Source organism: Mytilus trossulus, chromosome 3, assembly GCF_036588685.1.
Source record: "Mytilus trossulus isolate FHL-02 chromosome 3, PNRI_Mtr1.1.1.hap1, whole genome shotgun sequence".
NCBI classification, from domain to species: domain Eukaryota; kingdom Metazoa; phylum Mollusca; class Bivalvia; order Mytilida; family Mytilidae; genus Mytilus; species Mytilus trossulus.
The window spans coordinates 56805833-56826174 of NC_086375.1; the positions used below are offsets into that span (position 1 = coordinate 56805833).

Sequence of the window (20342 nt, forward strand, 5' to 3'; positions counted from 1 at the left end):
CAATGGATATAAACAATTCACCAAAGTTTCATGGACATTGGTGAAAGCCTTCTTGAGTTATTGTCTGAAGTGTTAAAAATCCCCCCTTTTTTAGAATAAAGCCCCATAAATCCAAAACTTAAAATCTGAAATTAAAAAAAAACGAAAGGGAGCTTACATCAATAGATATCAACAATTCACTTAAGTTTCATGGAAATTGGTGAAAGTGTTTTTGAGTTATTGTCTGAAGTGTGGACGACGGACGGACGGACGGACAGACAGACAGACGGATGGACAGATGGACGGACAACGGTATACCATAATACATCCCGTTAAACAGGCGTATAAAAAGTGTGAATTCCTCATGCCAATATGGAAGACAAATTTACATCAAAAAGTAATCCTCTTCATATCCTGACCTGTCTTAGTGAGTTTTTTGTACAAATGTATGGTCTTACAACTTTATAGTTATAAGAACGTTTTATTGTATACCTGTTCTTCTGATCCCTTCATACCCACATCAAACACTGCTGGCTGCTCCTCCTTAATTGTGTCATGTAATTCTTTTGTCTGGGGTTTTAACCTAAGGAATAGATATTCAACAACAGGTTTTAATACTTTAAATTAACATTGAAAACTGCCAAATTTATTTTAGCTCCCAGAAAAAATTATGTATGTTCCTTACGATATTCCATAATGCTTCTTCTACTTCCTCCAATTTTGGACAACTTACAGCCAAATGATTTTAGTGTGTAGGTTAAATTAATTCTTTTGGTTACCTTGCTTGCTATTAGAACCACAAAGTCATTATTAGGTTAGCTACTACCCTCCTTTAAGAGTAGACCATTGCGATAGATAACCAATCTTTCTGTCTGTTAGACTAGACTACTCCGATAGGGTATTATACCTAAACTAATAACGGTTTAGCTGGCAAGCAAGGTAACCAAAAGAGATAATTGAACCTACACACTCAAATCAATTGGTTATAAGTCCAGGAACAACAAAGTGGAAATCCACATCAGCACTCTTATCAAACAGTCATTTCAGTTAATCACCAACTCCATCAAGAGAGGTTATAAAACCATAGGCATAGATGCCAACCCCCTTTTGACCCATTCAGTAATTAACCATCAAATTTTTTGTATTTTTGAAATGTTTTCAGTAATCACTCAAAAACGTGCATTTACCAATAAAAAATACTGACGAGTGATTGCAAACTGATGTGCACTAACATGTTTCATTAAACATGTTATCTGTAGTATGTATTCTATTCATTAATTGTTCAGATGTTCTCGACTCGTACATTTTCATTTTGTCAAGGATAAGTAGAGGAAGGGCGGAAGCTACTCATAAAATGCAAGTTTGCCTCTTTGGAAGTCAGTTAGTTACCCAACAATAGGTCGATAACTCCTGAAGAACCGGCATATTGGCGTATATTAAATACCGGACCAAGACGGAAAAGCAATGGTAAAAATCCATGTTTTATACAATTGAACAGCGATGATTGGAAATCCGTAACTATTCGACTTTGACCGTAATAGCGTAGTTTTAATCACAGATAGGAAAAATTACGGGAAAATCGTAATGGTTGGCATCTATGCATAGGACTCAGATTGAATGTCTAATAAATTATTATCTAACTTACACAGACAATTTCTCCTTGGCTTGTTCTATCACTGTATTGTATATAGAGATGTATGGTTCATGGACATATTTGGCCTCAATCTGACCTCTGATGCTGTCTTTATCTACTTTCTACAAGTAAAAAAGAATATATATAGAGAGATCTAAAGTAAACATTAACACAACTATCTGCAGATCTTCAACATGTACAAAGATTTGGAATTTCACATACAATAATATATTTGTGTACCTTAAACAGACAGCATTTTCCCCCATATAACTATGGGATGAGAAAAAATAAAATTCTACATAATGATTAAAAATTGTAGAGAAGTATGTAGACCAGCAAATTGGAAAAGCTTTATACTGTTTTTCATTAGGAAAAATTTCTAAGGGTTCCGAGGAACCCAGTGTCTCGCCTACTTTTGCTGAAAATCACAGGCTCAACAAAAGTGAGGAAAAAAATCAATAAAAATTTTCCTATTGATACTATCTTAAGATTGTAAGAAGCTTCTGTCGGAGTTTGGTAAAAATCAAGGATAGTTTATGAATCTAATAAATGTTTAAAAACTTTTACTGCAGACTGTATGTAATGTTATCTGAAAGAAAAACTAAGTCCATTTATAAGTAAAATTCAGATACACAGGTACAAAATATTAACCAAATTTCCTTCTAAATACTAGCTTTTGATCATAAACAAGCTTCTGTCTAAGTTTGGTACAAATTAAAAGTAGTAAAAAAAAGTTATTAATTTTTTTTTAAATTTAACCACCAAGTGAATGTGTTGTTTCCTGGCCAAAAATCTGATATAAAAAAGAAGATGTGGTATGATTGCCAATGAGACAACTATCCACAAAAGACCAAAATGACACAAACATTAACAATTATAGGTCACCGTACGGCCTTCAACAATGAGCAAAGCCCATACCACATATAGTCAGCTATAAAAGGCCCGATAAGACAATGTAAAAAGTCCATTTAAAAGTAAAATACGATAAAAATGGATATATTTTTTTACAAAATTTACTTCTGTATATTCTATCTCATGATAAAAAAGAAGCTTCTGTCCATGTTTGAAAGTAAACCAGTATAGTTTAAGAAAGACATTAAAATTTCAAAAACTTTAACCACAGAGTGAATATTTGTGGTTGCTGCAGACGACAACAGAATGTTGGGTCGCTTAGTCTCGCATTTTCGACAAAGGAAAGGCTAGACAAAAATCAAATTATAGAACAAGACTTAGAAAATATTAAGAACTAGGAATCAGATTAGCGTGGTCAAATGTCTTACTGTCGCATTTTCGACAAAGGAAAGGCTAGACAAAAATCAAATTATAGAACAAGACTTAGAAAATATTAAGAACTAGGAATCAGATTAGCGTGGTCAAATGTCTTACTTTTGATGTTGCAATACTTTGTCTTGCCATCTGAATCCTTTCTTTCAACCAAAATGGTACAAGCATATTGATCCTTTTACAGAAATGTTCTACGGTCATGGATCCATCATCACTGTCGTTCATCTACAAAATAATAACAAATCAACATAGAATCAGCAGGGTGAAACTTGTAAGAATTTCAATCATATATCCTCTGACTAAATCTAAATTACAATTTTTCATCACAGACACGGCTGGTAATCTACACACGCAGAACATTTGGTTCTGCAATGAAAACCGTGAGAGGATTTTCCGGTTGTGCTTGAGTGGAGCAATTGTCACTGCTTCAAAGGGTATAGACATTTCTAAATTGCAATTTTCTTATTCGACTGATCAAAATATTGAAAATCGGAGAATGCTATGCTGTGGTGAATACTTTAACGAAGATATACATGTATCATTTACTGTTGTACGTGGAGTTGAACTCCTACAAAATCAGTTGCCGCACGAAATTTTGCCTAAAAAAGTGACATTTAAATTTTGAAATGGTTCTAATTACAGATCAAACAGTTCAAATTTACTTTTTATTCGGTCAATGGGTATGAATGTCGATTTGGGCAGCGTGTATGCTGTCCCGTGTTGATCGACATCTTAATAAATCTAAAAACCTCATATGTTTATTATGTCATGCGTGAGGGGATCGGTTCTGATTGAGGACATCGTGAATGCGTGAGGGGACTTGTAATCATAATATTATTTCCAAACTATGAGTCTTTGAAAGTTGCCTAAATGTGGTCAGATTGTTCGTGAAAAAACACATTTGTGTGCATAAACAAAATAAATGAAATAGAATTTTGAAATACATTGTGGGAAGATATGTTTTACGAACAATAAAAGGAAAAAATATGTCAACGATTTGTTTCTAGCTACAAATAAAAGTTGAAAAATTTCATATCAGCCCATCAGCCCAGTATATATTTTTTACGAAAAGAGTTTACTCCCCTGATATTGCATATTTTTAAAAAAGAATGGATTGCTTAAACACAAATTTTGATATTTGTTTGAATATTTTGATTTATACAATACATCACAAAGTTTTCTGTATATGAATAAACAGTCTAACCAATAAATTGCAAATATGTTTCCAATAAAGGCAACAGTAGTAAAACTCTGATCGAAATTCATAAATTGATTAAGAAAAACAAATTCGGACTACAAATTAAAACTGAGGAAAACACATCAAATATAAGAGGAAAATTACGACACAACAAAAACACAAGTTAACATTAAACTTTAACACACACAGTTGGCACAGGACATTTTAAGAAAAAATGGTGGGATGAAACCCGGTTTTGAGGCACGCCAAACCTCCTGCTTCTAGGGCAATGGTAAATATATCATGTAAAGACAACATTACATGACAGGACTACAATACAAATAAATGAGAGAACATATATGACAAGAGAAACACGCCAATTATAGCTAACAAAAGGTACCAGGTTAAAAAAAACCTTATACCTCAGATGCGTCTTTCGTCCACACAAGGCTTACCAGTGACGCTCAGATGAAAAAAGTTCGAAAGCCAAGACAAGTACATTGAGAGACAAAAGCTCTAAAAAGTTGTGCCTAATACGGCTTGGGTTTCTGCCTGAAATAAGAACATCTTTTTTTTTCGAATAATTCATAATTTTGCAACCAGTGAAGTTTTATAAAATGACTATATAATAGATATACATGATAAAATCGAAGTGGTGACTAACTATACAATAAAAACGGATACATAAAACAACCTAAACCAGCACATAAAAATTCACAGCCGAGTTACTCAGTTAGCCATACCATCAACGCACAAAGTGACGTCACATGCATTTCTTAAACAATATTCCAAAAATAGGATAGACAAAATTCAGGATTAGATTTGCAATACTGATATAACAATGAAAATTACAACATTAATTAATATCAAATTGTGGGTAGTAAACTATACCGATTATTTGCCCAAATCCACGAATTTGGATGAAATTTATTGGTTAGACTTTTATTCATAAAAAGAAAACTTGATTTATTGTTATTTCAAAATTCTATCTTATAAGTTTTATTTATGTCCAGTAAGACACAAAATATAGCAGTTTTACAAAATTGTTAAAATGTAAACTTATAGTTATTTATTGGATAGAAGCATGCTTCTGCTACATAAATATGGGCTGTTTTTGACAATGCAATGCAAATATATCGGGTAGTAGCACCATTAAGTAATGCTAAATTACTGAAATCTCCACAATTCTAGCATTTTAGTTAAATTTTTGATGGTTCCGTGTAAAACGAAAGTGGCCGCATTCGTGTTTATCCTTAATATTGAAATGTAAGTTGCATTTGATGATAATACATAACATATATAAAGGTTATGGATGAACACGGATGCGGCCACTTTCATTTTTCACGAAAAACATCTGAAAAGTGACATTTTTCGGCATATTTGGTAGTTTTTCATATTTGAGCTTAAATCAGATCGTTTCTTATGACTAAATCAGTTAAAATCTTTCACATAAACTAATTGAACCAAATGAAATAGACACTTAAGTGTTTAAAAAGTGGTCAAATTTTTTCAAAAGATGAACCTGAAATTGAAGGCCAAAACTGGTCCTTACCGGACCTACTCCTTTGTTTCTTCATAAACAATCTAACCATATCAAGGCAACTTTCAATGACTGATAGCTTATATATAAAGATATAATTACAAGTCCCCTCACGCATGACATAACAAACATATGAGGTTTTTAGATTTATTAAGATGTCGATCAACACGGGACAGCGTACACGCTGCCCAAATCGACATTCATACCCATTGACCAAATAAAAGGTAAATTTGAACTGTATGATCTGTAATTAGAACCATTTCAAAATTTAAATGTCACTTTTTTAGGCAAAATTTCGTGCGGCAACTGATTTTGTAGGAGTTCAACTCCACGTACAACAGTAAATGACACATGTCTATCTTCGTTAAAGTATTCACCACAGCATAGCATTCTCCGATTTTCAATATTTTGATCAGTCGAATAAGAAAATTGCGATTTAGAAATGTCTATACCCTTTGAAGCAGTGACATTTGCCCCACTCAAGCACAACCGGAAAATCCTCTCACGGTATTCATTGCAGAACCAAATGTTCTGCGTGTGTAGATTACCAGCCATGCAGAAGAGATGAAATAAATTCAGGTTGACAATTATATAAACATATTGCAGTGAATGAATAACCAGGCATAAAAGATCCATAGATGTGCAGATTTTAACGTTACATATTCACTATAAATCAATTCAGTTTTTTTTTTAATTTGAGTTCAAACCCTGCATCTGGCAGGTACATTTAACTCCACAGTCTCAATTGACTAGGAATGAGTTTTTCATAGAGCCAAGATAGTTGAAAGTGGCATTAATCATCCAATCAATCAATCATTTTTTCTGTTTTGGTTTTTTTTAACTTTTGATTGCTGTCTTATTGGTCATATATTCTACATGCATATTAAATCATATTGTTATATCAAAAAGCCTTCTTACTGTAATAAGTTAAATGTAAGTCATATTCTTTAGATCTACCATAAGACATTGTGACAGATTATTATGCTCTTTTATGTTGCATCAAGATATTAATCAATTATGTGTACTTGTTTCTTGGATTATTTCTAAAAATAATAAACAAACAGTGTGTGAAATATTTAAACTGGAGTGTAAGAAAGTAAGGACTAAAATATTGACCATAGATTGTTTGAGATAGTCCTCCATATTTATCTCCATGATAGATCTGGAACCACTACTACATGTGAGATTAGAGTGGCTACTATCAGACTCCATGATAGCACCACTGCTAGAGGTCAGGTTCAGCTGGTAGTTAGTTGTTTCTGGTGGAACACTTGATATTGTAGTACTGGTCAACAGTTCTGCTGGCATATATATATCTGTTATTCCACCTGGTAACTCTGAAAATAGCAAGGAATGTTTGAATGAATAGTTATGTTTAACATGAAAATTTGAACTGTAACAGAGAATGATGTCATATGAAGTGAATCACTGACAGTGATTTTGCTAGCACTCGTCACTTTCGTAATTTACGAAAGTGTTTTCGCATTGACGAAAGTTTTTCAAATCAATTTCGTCACTTAAATTTAGAGTGTAAAAATATTTTCTCATTAAAATACTATAAATCTACCTGTCTTTATGTTTTTGACAAGTTTATGACCCCCAGGTTATTAACATTTTCAACAGGTGTTACAAGTTGTGATTACAACTAATCTGCTTTTCGCCATCTGATGGGTCACTTATCCATTAATTATTAATAAATCTCATAATTGACCATTATAATTATGTCCTCATGAAAATCAGTCAGTTGGTATTTCAACAACCAGGAGTATAATTTCGTCATTTGATCGAGAAAAAAATTTTAATATTGAATACTCCGGGAAAGTTTGTATTTGAATTTCATTATTTTTCAAAAGATCACAATTTGAATTTGGTTTGTTGTAGATTCGTCATTTTAACGCATTTTTGTCACAAATATAAATTGCCATCAAAAAAAGAACTTTATTGATCTCTTTATTCAAAACGTTTAAATTATCTTCACGAATTAAACAGGTGCTTCCTGTACTTTGAGCTACGCATGCTTGAAAGTAGTCCTATAACTATTTTTAGAACCGGATAAAAAAACGTAAAATACGAAATCATATAGAAGCAACTAAACGAGAGAGACAAATATATATCTCTAACAAAAGGAATTAAAACCGAAAAATGATTATTTCCTGATGAATCCGGACTCGTTTTGAATTTACTATCCACGTGTCACTTCCCGTTTTCGTTTCATTTTAAAACCGAATTCTATTCTTGATTTGCTTACAACATCCTTTCATTCTTTAATACTTGTTCCAAAAAGGATTTTATACAGTTCCAACCTAATAGAAATGATTTCCAGATATCTATTTATACGATTTATAAGGATAATGATTATGCAGTGATAAAATCATTGCAAGTTAATTTCTACTGTGATTCCTTGTTTAAAAAAAATGAATCCAACTTGTGTTGTTCAGGAATGTTCTCTGGAACAAACTGAATAGAAATTGTGAACTAAGTTTCCACATCCCATGTCATAATCTTTCATAATAAGGGCCAATACAGTCAAATCATACAATACTGACTGCCAGTTATGCCTACAAGTCCTTTAAATCTGACAAAGTCAAAGATGAAGCTAGTTTTAAACATACACCCTTGGTTCCTTGCTGTTACACAAAAAAAAAAATGATTTTCATGGTGTGCAAAAGGGACTAAAGCCCTTAAAATCCTAGCTTAAACCCTGATCACTGAGGTGCCTTTAAAATCCTTTTTTCTGGAAAAAGGTTTTAAATTGCTGTTTGCTATATAAAGATATTCAAAATTGTCCTTAATTCATTTCAGGTACTTAAATTTCGTGCATTTGCTTAAAATCTATAAAAACTCAAACCTGCATGATTTCAATACTCATGTTTGTGAAAGTTAATTGTTCATCATCATCCATTAGGACATATCATAAAAAAAGAAAAGAATTATTTAGTCTTTAAAAAACCTTGAATGTTCTCTCAGCTTCTTTTGCAAAATTGATGTTATTTAGGTATACAATGCAATTTCAGGCATGTTGAAGTTAAACAAGCATTAAGGGTGTAAGAAATAAAAAAAAAATATATATAAATTAGGTTAATAAGTACCCAATGAATCATCAGCCCTCCCTTCACTTTTTGATCTTCCTCTAACTGTGATGTTGGTGCTGGATTCTAACAATGGCAAGGGAGATTCTCCATTCTCAAAGTTTGGATCATTATGTGAAAACAACTCCTTTGAACAATGCATTAGTTGATGCTGTCCCATTTCATTAGTTGGTTTATGTTCTGTTTGTATAACTCGTTCAGATATCTTTACGGTACTTCCTCTCAGAGGTGGTCTCATCTCAGAAGAAAAGTCTCTGGCTGTCACAAACATTTTACCACTAGGAGTTCGTGTTTGTAAGCCCAAGCTCTTACATGCATTCTTATCCATTCTTTCTATCATATCTGTTAATTTTAGATTGCCACCATTAAAGTCATTGTTAACATTCTCTGCATTTTTCTTTACACTCTCTAGTTGTGCTTTATACTTAAAGAAGAAACCATCAGTTTTATCTGGACTGGAACTTTCTCTTCTATTTTCAGTGTTATCAGAATTTTTATCTTTTTCTCCATTCATATCCTTTCTTATTTTTTCAATCAAACTTGATATTCCTCCTTTTTTCTTAATTTTCCCACCATTTTCATTGTTTTCAATCTGACTGATTATTTGTACTTCATGCTCTAACATATTCAAACCAGGTGAATGATTTTCACTAATAACTTCTATGTCTTGATGATATTTATTTTTAACAATGTCATTTTCTGTTAAAGATTTTAACCTCTCTGCTCCTGTATTTGTATGTTCCATTTCTTCACCATCTTTGAATTGCTTTGTCTTGTTTTGTGTTGTATCAGAGTCTGCGTCCGACAACCTGTTAATGGCATCTGGCTGATTAGTTTTTTTATCTTCATTATCTGGAGAACTATTGAAACCAACCTCTAATTTTCCAGTCAAGGCTTGAGTTTGTTCCATTTCATTATTATCTTTGAACAACAATGTTTTATCTTTCGAAAGATGAGAGCTAATCTCTAATTTTCCAGTCAAGGCTTGAGTTTGTTCCATTTCATTATTATCTTTGAACAATGTTTTATCTTTTGAAAGATGAGAACCAATCTCTAATTTTCCAGTCAAGGCTTGAGTTTGTTCCATTTCATTATTATCTTTGAACAACAATGTTTTATCTTTCGAAAGATGAGAGCCAATCTCTAATTTTCCAGTCAAGGCTTGAGTTTGTTCCATTTCATTATTATCTTTGAACAACAATGTTTTATCTTTCGAAAGATGAGAGCCAATCTCTAATTTTCCTGTCAAGGCTTGAGTTTGTTCCATTTCATTATTATCTTTGAACAACAATGTTTTATCTTTCGAAAGATGAGAACCAATCTCTAATTTTCCAGTCAAGGCTTGAGTTTGTTCCATTTCATTATCTTTGAACAGCAATGTTTTATTCTTTGAAAGATGAGAACCCATCTCTAATTTTCCAGTCAATGCTTGAGTTTGTTCCATTTCATTACCATCAGGAAATATCACTGTTTTATTTTTCAGTCCATCACTACAAGATTTAGAACTCTGGCTCCTCTCTTTGGAATCTAGTTTTATTGTTGTATTTATTGGTCTGGTTTGCTCCATCTGATTCTCTTCATTAAACACTATGGTATTGTTCCCTTCAAGCGATGATTTATAATTTCTATTTACAGCGGTTCCATCAGCCTGATCAAATATGGTGTTCCCTGTTGTAAGTGATGTTGATCTTTTAACACATGATAGATATTCAACTTTTGATGTTAGTGCACAGGTTTCTTCCATTCCATTGTCTTCGGTAAAAATTGTAGTTTTATTTTCTTTAACATATGAAAGCTCGCTCAACTTGGATGTGACTGTGCATGTTTCTTCAACAAAGTTTGTTTCATTGAATAGTTTTGTTCTATTCTCTCTTTCTTGCTCTTTATCTGATTTATTAATATCAATTTTGCCTGTGACAATTCTTGTTTCTTCCATATCATTACTTTCATGGTACAACAATGTTTTATTGTCAATGTTGACAAGTCTTGATACATCTGTATTTGTTTCTTGTTTAGGCAATTCAATTTTTTGTGTAAGTACATTTGTTTCTTCCATACTATTATCTGATATCTTTGTGTCTTCCTGTTTATTTGATTTTCGTAGGACAGGAAGTTCTATTTTATTTGCCAACACTGTTGTCTGTTCCATATCATTGCCATCAGGGAACAAACATGTTTTGTTCTTTTTTTCAGAACCAAACGACTTTCGATATCCCACAGGATTGATACCAGTTAGTACATTAGTTTCTTCCATATCATCATTCTTATACAAAACAGTTTTATTTTTTTCAAGAAGTTTACTTGAATGGACAAGATCAATTTTACCAGTAAGGAGACCAGTTTCTTCCATGATACTGTCATTTAATTTAGCTTTGTCAATAGTCTTAAGACATTCATTATAATTCAATTTTCCTGTTAACATTTCAGTCTGTTCCATGTCAAGTCCCCTGTCAAATATCTGGGTCTTTTCTGTCTCATCCTTAGCCATGATGTTTTCATTCCCCTTCACACTATTAAATAGAAATGTATTTTTTGATTTCTGATTAGGCAATGCATCAAAATTAATTTGGCTTCGTATAACCTCAGTGTCCTCCATATTGTTATCCTCCCCAAAAAACACTGTATGGTTGCCCATCTCATCACCCTGCCCAAAAAACATATTATTGTTGCTTCTTCCAGATGTCGTCTTTGATTTTAAGAAACACGGAACTTTAACAGACTCTGGAAACAATGGTTCTTTCTCACTATTTTGAATACATTTTGTGAGAACTTCAGTCTCTTCCATGTCATTGCCATCAAACACAATTGTCCTTTCTTCATATTTATCTAGAGGTGACTCAGGTGCTTTGAAGGTCAACTGTTTTAAGAAAGATAATCCATCAACTTTTGACACTGGTCTATCAGCCTCATCAAGTGGATTATATGATTCTGTTGTTATAGGTGTAAATGCTGATCTATCACTGATACTGGTGAGAGGTTTGCGTGATGTGACATTTGTGGTAAATGTTACAGAAGCTCCTGCTATTGTTGTAACACTAGAACTTAACGCTGTGTACTTGTTTATTGAGGTATTAATCAATGTATGGAAATCTGATTCTTGTTCCACTTTATACATGTTGTTGCTGTCAGGACTGGAAAACTTCTTTTCTGGTAAAAATAGCTTCTCTGAAATACTATAAAGAAAAAAAATATATTTTAGTGCAATGTACATATCTGATTGGAGAGAAATAAAGCAAAATGTTCATTTTAAGGATTTATAATTTCACCAATTAAAGTTAATGTTTTATGAAACAGACAGAACATACTACAATGTACTAATCGATAATTGTTTACACAAATAAATACAGTTTACTCTCAGAACAATTGATGGATAAGTTTAAATACACAACTGTACAAATGTACCATTTTAATGGCGCTGCAGATAAATTTTTCTTATTATCATTTTTCAATTATTTTCATAATCTCTGTCAATGCTTTGTCTCAATTGAATAACTATTGACTGATGTATGAGAAAATATAAAAAAAACGTTTGAAAATACGATAATGATTATGTAAGTCAGGGCATTAAATAACCCTCTATATTGTTTTTGTCTTGGATTTTTTTGGTTTCCTGCAACTGTTTTCAATATTCTTTTGACATTCAAAATCTTTGCCTTTGTATCTTACTGTTCACATGTTTAAGGTTTCATGTACTGGTTATTGTATTGTATTTCTACCAGAAAATTCTGTTTTCACACTTTTGTCTGCTCAAATTTAACATTTCAAAGTTTAAAGCTACTAGTTATATTCGTGAGTATATTTACTTTTCCAAATATGGTTTTCCTATGCTTGTAAGAAATGATTTTGCATCCAATTTATTAATGGAAAAAGATGCACCATAGTTGTCACCAAAGTCATCAACAAGAGGTTTTTCTACATTTGACCTTGACTTCTCAAAACAGTCTGTCATGTCCATATCATCAGTTTGCAATATTGTGTGATTAGGACCACTCTGAATGAATGGAACATTCTCATCAGGTAAAGGTAATTCTGAATCCTGTAAATGTAGAAAGAATTGAAAACCAGCCAATAAGTTATTATTAAATGTGGACAAATTAAAGAATTTTCTTTAAAAAAAAAGTATATGTACGTAAGTTTTATAATGAAAACTATTCATTAGTTATAATAAATAAAACATATGCATCATTTTTTTTTAATTTGAGGTTTCATTTGACTTTAAATGAGGCAATGTAAGTCCTATCAATTTTATCAATTAGCAAGTTACTGTCATTTTGAAAAATTCTTAGTATGAAGTAATTATTTTCATGTCTAAGGCATTGCCCTTTAATTTCCCGATAACTTTGAAAGCCTATAGTCAAAAAGTCTAGGGATTAAGATTAGATCGGAAAAAAAACAAATGAAGTCCTGTTTCGTGACAACTTCTGCTTTTTTATAATGAATTCTTTTTCAATATAACAGCTATCTTTGAAACAATACAAATATTCTTCTTGTTAATGAATTATAAGTTAACTTACAATTTGCTCTTCAGAAGGCAAATTGTTCTGTATAGGTCCTGTTAACAACTTATCTAAACCTGAAAACCAAAACATTATCCTATCAATAAAACAATGAATCAATGTTTCATGCTTACAAAATACAGCAGCTTATCTCTCAAAACATCCAATCAGTATCATGAGGGTTTTTTTTAACATATTTGTCTTTCTTTGAAGATTTTTTTGTGCATTTTGAACATTACAAGTCATAATTGTTGAAATTAGAACAATGAGTTTTTATGAAATCATGTTTTTATAACTATAAATTCAGAAATAATTGCGATGTTTTAATATTGCAAAAAAATTGCAATAATTTAAAATAAAAAAAAATATTGTTTTTTTTTAATATGAATTAAACAGGATTTTTCTCAATATCCCAAAAATTCAAATAAGATGTTGGTCTTAAATGACAAAATCACAATAATAAATGCTGAATTCACAATAGTTATTTTTTTTCTTAAGACTGAGTGTACAAATTATATTTTTTGTGTTGTTAGGCCAGGATTTTTTAATTTGTTGGTTTGCCGACCCGATTTTTCCGATTTCCAGAATAAAAATAAAATGGACTTTTAATGCTTTTTTTTCTCGCAGACCCTAACAAATGTATTATCCCTGAAAAATAATTAAAATAACATTTTTTTATGAATGAAATGCATTAATCACTAACAGAAGTGATGACAAATTCTGTTGTGAAAAATGAAACTTCGAGTTAACGTTTCTAAAAATAAATCAATTATTAATGACCTTGAAATGACGTTTGCGCAAATAATTTTGCAGAACGAAACCTGTGTTTATGGCTTATTTTGGTACGATGTTTTTACATTTTTTTTTCTTTATCAGTTTTCGTGCTTATTATTATTCACAAAGTTTTTATTAAGAGCTTCAGACGTTCATCTGTTGTTCTTGTTTGTGAAATGACGATTTAACTTCGTCTTTGATCATGTACCCCCCTTTTTTACGGGAAATTATTAGACAATGTCATTTGATGTTTACAGCTGAGCAATAATATTTCATCAACCTAAAATTGAAGAATGATGACAAAATAGTATGACTAACATATTATTAGAAAGATGAAATATATTTTTATTTTGCATTTCAGGTTTCTGTCTTGAAAGATTTTTTTTCTTTTTTTTCCCCGACCGACCGACCCGACTTTTTCATGGAGAAAATCTGTAAACCAACAAATTAAAAAACCGTGGCCTTAGTGTTGCTTAGTCTTTGGTTTTCTATGTTGTGTGTTGTATAATTTTTTTTGTTAGTTTTTATTTTTATTCTTAACCATTTCTTTGCCAGTTTATTTTGGATCTACAAGTTTGACTGTCCCTCTAGTATCTTTCGCCCCTCTTTTGTATGAGTAACATCATATTAAATAAAACTCAAGATTGGAAAAGCTATATGTATAACTTCAAATGGAGGTGAAAAAAATGATATAACAGCTGCATATAGTTCTTCATTCTGCAAACAATCATTTTCATGTAAGAATCACAAATTGAGGGTATGTCAATGCAAAGTCAACTCTAGGTCTTTTGAAAACAGTGCTTAATTACTTGATTTAAATGAATCATGAATCATTACAAAATGGACTTATAATGTAACAAAAGGTGTCATCTTTAAGGTGGTACCTAACACTACAGGGAGATAACTCTGTAAAATCAGCAGAACGTTTTAATGACGTTGTGTTCATAAGGGAATATTAACCTTCTCAATGATCAAAATAAGTGTTTGCCAAACTGCTATATAACCAGTGTAATTTTTCTGATTAAACGGTTGGTTCAAATTTTTTGAAATTTTTATATTTTTGTCAAAGGGTCAAAGTAAATACTTTAGTCAAAATTTTAAGAAAATTAAACGAGCCAAATTAATTTTAGTTAAAGTCTTAGGTTCCACCTTAAGCACAGTTTGTAAATTAACAGGATGTCTCATATTCTAAAAGATGTTAGCCAATATCCCACATAAACTGTACCTTGAATTTCACTTCTGCTGGTATGCTGTTGAACATCAGGCAGTCTGAAAACATCCATTAAATAGAATACAAATTATAGACTGTGCAAACCATGGAGACAAATACACTTAAAATGACATGTTGATATTGTGTCTACCAGATTTATTAGTGTTTAAACATGTTAAATATATAATACTTTTAGTAAAGTATAGTAAGTAATATTAGATTTAAGACGATTTAAGACAGCAACATTTCTCTGTCTAAAAATACAGTACTCTGAGCTTTTTTTCATGCCACTCAAGCCTTTTTTTTTATTAAGAGTCTGATATGGTATTGGATTTCAAGTTACACTCAGTGTTCTTTGAAATTATGTCATTTCTAGAGTGTGTCAAGACCACACTCATTTTGTTTAAGGAATGACTGTAATATTTTTTCTGTCTATTCGAAATAACATAAAAATTTTGGCCTGTAGCGGGTTATTTACAGTGTGCTCCACAGTTTTCATGTTATTTCAAAAAATATTACAGTCATTTCTTATAATTTAATTCTAAATTCCATTTTAAACTTTAGAAAACCATGAAAAAACGTTGATGACGTCACAGTCACATGACTAAATTATGTCTATGAGCTCATAACAAAATAACGTCAGCCAATCAGAAGACCTGTTACATCCAAAATTAAATTATTCAATAATATGGAATATATGCCCTTTTTCCTAATTTGGCAACCAACATAAGATTGAACAGTTAAATCACACAGGGTGTGTGGTGCATACTGTTAAAAACTATTTATTTCATGGCTCTCAAACAATGTCATGAATGTGTATCGTCTAGTAAGAATTTGACTTAGGTGATAATTCACCAGTTATTGCTTGTCTAAAATAGGGGTGATTCAAAGCTTGACATCTAGAATGGGTACTTGTTTAATATTGACAGTTTTTTTTTACACCTAGTGTCCTATGGTTTGCATGTTTTATAGGATTACTGTATTGTTTATGTTTAGCCTACAATTCAAATTATAGAATAATTTGTTCAATGAAATTTTTTCAAATTTGACAATCTTGTACAAAGTGCTTTAAGGGTAGAGATTGCTTTCATTTTGCAAATTTGTGATTTCAAAAATAAACATTGAATTGTATTTTGCTGAAGGCAAAAAACATTTGAGTAAGAGTTATCTTCCTTTGTTCATGATTATACATTAGTAGTTGAATTCTTTTTTTTATACTTATCATGTAATTTTTAATTAAAAGAATCTTTTCTTACCAAGTATTGTTATTCAAATATAAATCAGATTGTAACTAAGATATCAAGGTACACATAATGTATAACGTATCATCAATAAATCGTATGGTATTGAGTGGATAGGATCTATTTAATCACTTCACTTCACTGCACTTTTTTGCTTGAACTATCAAAGGCAGTGACCAACATTGGAAGATATAGATATCTAGTCAGTACCATAGGGTCTTTATTGCAGTTCATGCAATCATAACCCAAAAACTAGCCTCTTTGGGGTAAGCTTACCTCTCAAGTTCTGGACTAGAATCATCTGAAATATAACAAAAGATGATATTAATCTGGTTTGATTCCTTATAAGATGATATACATTTAACTTTTCATTCACAAACATCTGCTTTTAGTTTTCGTCTTGAAAACTCTATTTTATTCCAACATCTGATAACTTGTAGGATAGTTTTTCAATAAATTACAACATTAGTATATCCTCAAGATACGTTTTTGCCCATTACATTCATTGAATAATTTGATTTCTGGTTTCATTAATTGTGCCAACTTAGGCCACGGTTTTTTAATTTGTTGGTTTACGGATTTTCCCCATGAAAAAGTCGGGTCGGTCGGTCGGGAAAAAAAAGAAAAAAAATATCTTTCAAGACAAAAAAAAAATTCAAAATAAATATACATTTCACCTTTCTAACAAAATGTTTTGTATGCTATTTTGTCAGCATTTCAAATTTTAGTTCGATGAAATATTCTTGCTCAGTTGTCATAAATATCGCATGACATTGTCTATAATGATTTGCCGTAAAAAAAAAAGAAGGGGGGGTGTTCACAGACAAAGACGAAATTGAATCGTCTTTTCACAAACAGGAAAAACAAATTCGCGTAGCTCTTAATCAATTCCAGAAAACTTGGTGAGTAATGATCTTCAAAAACGAAAACTGATTAAAGAAAAAATGTAAACAATGTCGTACGAAAATAAGTTTCAACACACGTGTCAAAAATGTAATAGACTCGTCCACGGAAAAAACGAGAATATCTGCTTAATCTAGTGTCATGCATTCCAGTTTTTAATCCAAATGGACGATATTTTTTTTATTATCCATGAAACAAGAAAATTCTAAATGACTTGTTGATATTCAGAACTTTTACTTCCAATGTGCTTTCCACCTGTCCACATTTGGACAAGTCTATTTCTATGAGATTATGCATCTTACAGACTGATGACAAATAAGGGAAACGAACTTATTGTGTAATGGGTTTTAAACACAGATTTCGTAAACGACATTTCAAGGTCAGTTATAATTGATTTGTCTATTTTTAGAAAACGTAAACTGGAAGTTTTATTTTTTCACAACAGAGAGTGTTGTCAATTTTGTTAGTGATTCATGCATTTCATTTCCTAAAAAAAGAAGAATTTAATTATTTTTCAGGGATAATGTATTTGTTTGGGTCGGCGGGAATAAAAAAGCATGAAAAGTCAATTTTATTTTTATTCTAGGAATCGGCAAAATCGGGTCGGCGGATCCGTAAACCAACAAATTAAAAAATCCTGGCCTTAGTGTGCAAAATATAAGAACTGGACAGACTGCAGTCATTCTAGATGCTTAATCCCAAATATAGCATAAAAATCATAACCTATAATATATGAACAGTTTGAACCCTTAGTAGATATACAATCTAAATGTATGCTAGTTTTAAGATGGAAAAATAATAATCTTAATAGTACCTTCAGATTCAGGGTCTGGTAGCCATCTATGGGGAGAGTCTTTTTGAAATTCTCTGTAATGATATAAATGCTTGGATTTTTGCCTTGTAACTACATGTTAATCATGCCTAGTTACAGTAGAAATATTTTTGTTCAGTCATACCTCAAAAGTCACATTTTTTATGTTCCACATGGTTGCCTTTTGTCACATACTTGTGTTTCTGTAAATTGTGTATAAAACAAGTCCTTGGTTTTCTCAATTGTTTTACATTTTGTTATGCCAGATCATTTATAGCTTTCTATGTTTTAGTTTTTTTTTTCTCATTTTGAAGGTCATAGAGTGACCTATAATTACCTTTATCCACATCATTTGAACTACGGTGTATAGTAGTCTTGTTCTATGTTCAACAATTAGGATGGAATAATTTTTGTCCAGTAAAGTTATTTGTTCTTTGACATATTGTCTTTTCTACAATTTATCTTTTTGTCTGATTGACATTCTTAGATAAACAGAGAGAACAACTGCATCTATCATTAGGCTAAATTTAGAAGGCTTGTTTAGAAAGAACACCTGTCACACCATGTCACACCATGTTACAAAAGATGCATATAAGCAGTTGGACGACTGGTTAAAGGTAGTAGATAAGAGTGGACTCCCAGGAAAGTACAAGGCATGGATTTACCAGCATTGGATATTGCCTCGGCTGCTGTGGCCACTTCTTGTGTATGATTACCCATGACAACGGTATAGGGAATGGAAAGAATATCAAACAGTTACTTATGTAGATGGCTTGGAGTACCACACAGTTTCAGCAGTGAGGGCCTATACAGTTTAGGAAGCAAGTTACAGCTACCACTCAAGTTAATCACTGAGGAATTCAAGGTGACCAAGGTTAGAAAACATCTGACATTAAAAAACAGCAGGGATGAGAAAGTACGGTCAGCAAAAGTAGAAATAAGAACTGGAAGGAAAGAAGACAATAGAAGATGCTGAGTCACGATTAAAACACTGTGAGATAGTTGGCAGAGTCGCAGTTGGAAGACAGGGGCTGGATGTTACACCTACAGCAAAATGGAGAACAGCAACAGTGGAAGAAAAAAGACACCTGGTACAGAAAGAGGTACGATCAATGGAAGAAGAAAGTAGAATGGTAAAGGCAGTGAGTACGAAGAAACAGGGCAGCTGGTTAAACTGGGAAGGAGCAAGACAGCAGAAGTTAGGATGGAATGAGATCTGGAAGATTGAGCCACAAAGGTTGCAATTTAAGCTGAAGTCAGTATATGATGTATTGCCAGGCCCAACAAATCTAGCAACATAGGATTGATAGATGAACCAAAGTGTGTTTTTGTGGTAAGCCAGCAAACTTGGAGCATAAATTATCCTCATACTCGAGTGCTTTGAAAGACGGGAGGTATTCATAGCAACACAACAAGGTATTAGGGACATTAGCAGACACCCTAGAGAGAAACATCAGGAAGCCAAGGAAAAACAAGAAAGTACTTACTTTTGTCAATTTTGTCAAGGAAGGAGAGAAAGGACAGAAGAAGAAGGTGGAAGGAAGTGGTTTACTGGGAACAGCAACTGATTGGCAAATGTTGGTGGATCTCAAACAGAAGTTACAATTCCCACCACAGACTGCAGTAACAAACTCGAGTCCTTACATCATCTGGTCCGCCTCAACAAAACAGGCAATCCTCCTGGAACTAACCGTACCATGGGAAGAAAGAATAGAAGATGCCAACGAAAGAAAGAGACTGAAGTACCAAGACCTACTTGCAGAATGTGGAGACAATGGATGGAGGGTTTGGTTATTTCCAGTGGAAGTGGGAAGCAGAGGGTTTGTTGGACAGCCTATGTGGCGAGCATTGAGAGCACTTGGTATTGTTTGAGGGGAAAGAAGTAAGCTGATTGGGAACTTGTGTAAAGAGGCAGAGACAGCATCGATGTGGTTATGGAGAAAAAAGTCAGAACAGTGGAAGCAGTAAAGTGTAAAGGCAGGGATGGATGGCCATGTGGTTTTGGGCTGGGACTTGATCACCCCAGTCGGCACACCTCTGGAGGTTGTAGTGGACAGCGCCGAAACAGCTGAGGAAGGAGGATTCACCTGAAGACGGAACCACGCATCTTTCCAACAGGATGTATTAAGGTAAAAAAAAAAAAAAAAAAAATTGTATCTACTTATAATTTGATTATAGTAATGTCACAAAAAAAGTTTCCTTGAA

The 20342-nt window shown here is 32.4% G+C and overlaps 1 protein-coding gene across 2 annotated transcripts in view; it reads right to left on the reverse strand.

Moving 5' to 3' along the window:
• The window catches only part of LOC134711925 (uncharacterized), a 42086-nt gene that overhangs the window by 16573 nt on the left and 5171 nt on the right, over positions 1 to 20342 (reverse strand). For both annotated transcript variants that reach the window (XM_063572915.1, XM_063572916.1), the window contains exons 5-15: positions 18141 to 18193; positions 16700 to 16724; positions 15198 to 15241; positions 13217 to 13275; positions 12506 to 12738; positions 10155 to 11875; positions 8703 to 10067; positions 6730 to 6950; positions 2999 to 3121; positions 1625 to 1734; positions 472 to 562 (exon numbers count right to left, since the gene is read on the reverse strand). In XM_063572915.1, the coding sequence (XP_063428985.1) occupies positions 472 to 562; positions 1625 to 1734; positions 2999 to 3121; positions 6730 to 6950; positions 8703 to 10067; positions 10155 to 11875; positions 12506 to 12738; positions 13217 to 13275; positions 15198 to 15241; positions 16700 to 16724; positions 18141 to 18193 (4045 nt within the window). The remainder of the gene's footprint in view (positions 1 to 471; positions 563 to 1624; positions 1735 to 2998; positions 3122 to 6729; positions 6951 to 8702; positions 10068 to 10154; positions 11876 to 12505; positions 12739 to 13216; positions 13276 to 15197; positions 15242 to 16699; positions 16725 to 18140; positions 18194 to 20342) is intronic.